This window comes from Etheostoma spectabile, chromosome 21, assembly GCF_008692095.1.
Source record: "Etheostoma spectabile isolate EspeVRDwgs_2016 chromosome 21, UIUC_Espe_1.0, whole genome shotgun sequence".
Lineage (NCBI taxonomy): Eukaryota > Metazoa > Chordata > Actinopteri > Perciformes > Percidae > Etheostoma > Etheostoma spectabile.
The window spans coordinates 20117932-20122251 of record NC_045753.1 but is presented as its reverse complement, the minus strand read 5'-3'; the positions used below and the strand labels follow the sequence as shown (position 1 = coordinate 20122251).

The following is a 4320-nucleotide window of genomic DNA, read 5'->3' as shown; positions in this document are numbered from 1 at the left end:
CCCTAACTTTTGTGTTCAAAAAACTGGTTGTAAAAACAAACTGCCACTATGTCCACAAGCTTCTTAAAAAATTGAAACCATTAAGTTATACTAATAAATGTAGATGTAATTTTCGCTAGTCTGCTGCTGTGTGGTGAACCTGCATCCTGACAAAGACTGGAGCAACTGAGCTGCCAGGCGGGTCAGATAAAATAAGACACATTCCGTTCTATTTGTCTGTGTTTGAAAATATGATAAAGCCATTTAAGTCAGTTTTAGCTAAATTTTATGTAGAGTTTACTCTTCTCAAGACACTTTACAGAGTTACTCTAGACAACACTATAATTTACAAAGACCCAACTAGTCCCCCATGAGCTAACATTTGGTGCGACATTGGTGAGGATGATTATATACCATGATTATAATTAATAGCCGTAGCAGTTAAGGGTGTTGTGGAACATAGTAGGGCATAACCATGCGTTTTACATTTTTCTTTCCCTACCAACATCTCTCGCTACTCCTTTGTCACCCCATGCAACATTGTCTAGCTCCGCCACTGGATGCACTGTGTTGTTGCTATCTGGTATCAGGTGTATGAATCAGTCTGTGCTATGGGAACCTTTGCACTGTGTATTCCGTCAACCTTTTTGACTTCTGAGTGAATTTCAAAGCCCGTAACCATACATAGTTGTCTTTCTTGATATTGTTTTTGTGTCCCTTTCAGTCCGTCAGAACCGTCGGTGATGGACAGACTAGTAGCTCTGGAGAAGCTGATGATGAACTGCCAGGACAAAGATAAGCTCAGCATGCTGAGTGTGGCTCAGTCTCGCAAGGAGATCCAGGTGAAAAAACACACCTTCATCAAAACTTGAGTTCATCCGCCTGGGAGTCATGTAGCCCTGCATACTCTTAGATTTTTAGTAATTCATATGTGCACCTGGACCAACTTTAGTCTTTGTCTGTATGGCATATGCCAGATGCTGACGGCTGCCGGATCTTTTACCTGATCAATCAACTCTTACTGGATATTTGATAGCCAACCTTGGCACTCTTTGTTTTCACAGGAGCTCAAGGAGAAGCATAGGGAGTTTGAGAGCAAGGCCATGCTGTTCAGTCGGTTAGCTGGAGAAAAGTCCAGTGCCAAACCGGAGCCTGCTTTCAGTAACAACAATGCACCTCTGCAAAGAAAACAGTCAAATGCCACTAACGCCAAGAAGCAGCAGGCCGTGGTCCAGCCCCTTCAAGGTCTGTTAGAAATGACAGATGAGTTAATAGATTTAACTTATCTATTCACATGCTAAATTCAAGTTGTATGGATTTAGCTTTAGAAAGTCAAATAGAAAGGAGTTCCATCTCATGGGAACTGTCTTTAAATCGTCCTTGAAAGATTGCTAAAAGAAAAAATAACATGGAAATATTTAATCTTCTGTTCGTGTTTCCTCAAAGTAGTCACACACTAATTCTATCATGTTGAATCACTGGAGTTATTGATGAGCTGCCATTTGATACAAGAGCTCAGTCTACAATATAGGAGCCAAATGTATCCAATGACGATGAGGAGGAATGATTTATACACCCCTCAGCAGCTTGGGGAGTGAGGCGGATACCTGGGTATCTATCGCACACATTTAGCTTTAAAATGGCTCTAAACCCCAAACAAAATGTGAGCTACTTACTGTTTTAATGCATTATTTTAATTAAAATTTTGGGTTCCCGCCCCCCATCCAGTTAGTATTTCCGTTGTTACCAGTGTTCTAATGTGTACCATTAAGTGAATTACTCTGTGGTTTCCTCCCTATCAGTGTCCCAGTTCCAGCCTCTTCAGCAGCTTGCCGTCGTCAAAAAACAGTCAGTCTGCGTTAAGAAGGAGAGGAAGATTTCAGACCCAGTTGAGGTCAGCATCCAAGCTTTGACTGCTGTGCTTAGCTTGACACAGCTGCAGAATTGCAAGCATCAGATACAAGCAGATGTAGCAGGTTCAATTTGTTTCTGTCTTGACAGACACTGCACAATCTTTGATTTATGAGGTCAAAATGAAACTTCTTTTCAGACCAATGACAAGAAAACAAGTCCTATTTTCTATAATTGTGTCAAATCTATAGTTTTTTTTGTTTTTTAATAACTTAATACTGCATTTGTCTTTTCAGCCTCCAGATGGTAAAGAGAACAGCTGGGAGTTGCAACTCGAGACATCTGTGTTGGAGCACTCCAGGCAGAAAATCCTGCACATTCTGAATACCGGCTCGCTCAAGGAGCTGAAGGGCCTGCAGCAGATCGGAGACAAGAAGGCAAAGCTCATCCTGGGCTGGAGGGAGATCCACGGTCACTTCATGAAGGTGAGTGGCGAAAATGTCGAGCTCAGATCTTGTTCTACAACAATACCTGTACACGTCATCACTGGGTGCTAGATAAGACTCTGAGACACCACAATACTGCACTCAGTGCAACCTGTACAATTAGTTCATCTACATTTTATCATACTATTTAAGCAGTTGCACACTTTTGTATTCCCATCCTGTGTATATATTCAAATATTATATTTTATTCCTATTTCATGTAAATTATATCTTAGAATTTCATTTATTTTCTGCGCTGTGACTGATTTTGCTGCTGTAAAACCATAATTTCCCTTTTTTTGGATCAGTAAAGATCTCTCATCTTTAGCATTTTTCTGACTCCTTTTACTTGTGTTGACTTTAAATATGGTTTGTATTTTGCAGTTGGAAGATGTAGTGAAAGTTGAGGGTATGACAGGAAAGAGATTTTCCACCTTCATGAAGGTAAGCCAAGTCTTCAGTGAAATGTTTTTGCCACAGTCCGTTGTTCCACCACTGACCCAGACTGAAATATGTAAACAACTATTAGTAGATTGAGTTCCATGAAAATATGGATGAATTATACTAATTTTGGTGATCATGACTTATCACAAGTGACGCCACAAGGTTGACATTTGTGGTTTTTAAGTGAAATGTTTAAGAAAAGAGAACTTTAATGACACTCTTGGATAATTTGTCATAAACACAGTTGAGCTTTCATCTTGCAACATCAGGTCAAAAATAATATGATTTATAACTAAATACTGCAAATGTGATGGCAGTCCCATTAGCCTCAGCTGTAGGCTACTGAATGTTTTATGTAAGTAGCAAACGTTAGCATACTAAACTGCTAACCACCAACATTGGCCTTCAAGCTCCAAAGCCGCTAGGATGTCTCTACTCTAAGACACTGGAGATAATGGCCAGGAATTGTTCTTAATACAGCTTTTAAGGATCTTGCTTTTTCTAAGTACTAATACTTATTTTTATTTTTTCACAGGCAAACATCCTGAGTGCCATGGGAAAGTGAATGTTTATTTTTTTGTCTTTTTAAATTTTTTATCACACCACATCTAATGTATTTCTATATCTGAAGTTTTTCTGTCATTTATGCTTCGATTTAGGATATTTTTGTAGTTACCACTGTGTACCAGCTGATGGCGCACCCCTGCTTTTAAATAAATGTGTCATTGAATGTTGGTGTTTATTTTCATGATCATAAATAAATCTGATGGTCTCCTTCACATGTGACCAATGCATCCTGAATCGCCTCGCAGATCAATCATCATCTCTGGGTGGGAGTTGTCGCCAATATCTGGTTTTAAAACCTAATTAGTTTTTTTTTTTGGTTTTTTTTGAATACTTGTCCTGCGAGGCGGTGACACAAGGACACTTCTTTTTTTTTTTCTTTCTTTGTCACTGACTGACAGGATGCAGCATCAGTATTCAGTGAAGCAGTTTTTGGGTGAGGAGAGGAGGATGCAATAATCCAGCCTCCCCCTTCTCCCACAGCACGTACAGCCTGCTGCTTGAATTCACTTTTCATTTCACACACACCCCTCCTCTGAGCCAGCCAGCCAGGAGCCTCCCCATCCACCATCACGCTGCGATACTGGAACACCACCGCTCCTCCAGCTTTCACATAAAAGGATAGGCTACTGTCGGATTAGCACCAAAAATCGGTCGTTTGCACGACATCTTGGCTGTAGAGATGTTCGGTAACGACTGAATATTTTCTTTTTTTTCTGCACCTGAGAATAACAATGCCCAAGCCAGGCACGCTCTGGCTGTGTTGAGACGCGCTGGATTAAAAAGGTCAGTTTGATGTAGCTTCATAGCCACCTTTTTTTATTTTTTATCATGCCTCCTGTGAATTATTAAATGCAAAATAAATTGCAAAGCTTGAATCCAATGCAAACTGCACGTTATTTTCTGCTAATTGCAATATAGCAGCAGCAAGCTAATTAATGCCCCCTCCTCCTTCACTCGTCCATTCGAGTATTTTCCCTTTGTCCTCAGCCTTTTT

The 4320-nt window shown here is 40.2% G+C and overlaps 2 protein-coding genes across 8 annotated transcripts in view; both read left to right on the top strand.

Annotated features, from left to right (window-relative positions):
* Positions 1-3545, top strand: part of kif22 (kinesin family member 22) — a 7528-nt gene extending 3983 nt beyond the window's left edge. For 4 of the 5 annotated variants that reach the window (XM_032502451.1, XM_032502449.1, XM_032502453.1 and 1 more), the window contains exons 8-13: positions 704-821; positions 1044-1224; positions 1782-1873; positions 2127-2315; positions 2700-2759; positions 3295-3324. In XM_032502451.1, coding sequence (XP_032358342.1) covers positions 704-821; positions 1044-1224; positions 1782-1873; positions 2127-2315; positions 2700-2759; positions 3295-3324 — 670 coding nt within the window. Of the gene's footprint in view, positions 1-703; positions 822-1043; positions 1225-1781; positions 1874-2126; positions 2316-2699; positions 2760-3294 lie in introns of all 5 variants that reach the window. The other variant, XM_032502450.1, reaches the window with a different exon arrangement.
* Positions 3546-3813: 268 nt separating this feature from the next.
* Positions 3814-4320, top strand: part of LOC116671329 (trafficking regulator of GLUT4 1-like) — a 5593-nt gene continuing 5086 nt past the window's right edge. For 2 of the 3 annotated variants that reach the window (XM_032502542.1, XM_032502543.1), the window contains exon 1: positions 3814-4109. The gene's annotated coding sequence lies outside the window, so the exon portion shown is untranslated. The remainder of the gene's footprint in view (positions 4110-4320) is intronic. The other variant, XM_032502544.1, reaches the window with a different exon arrangement.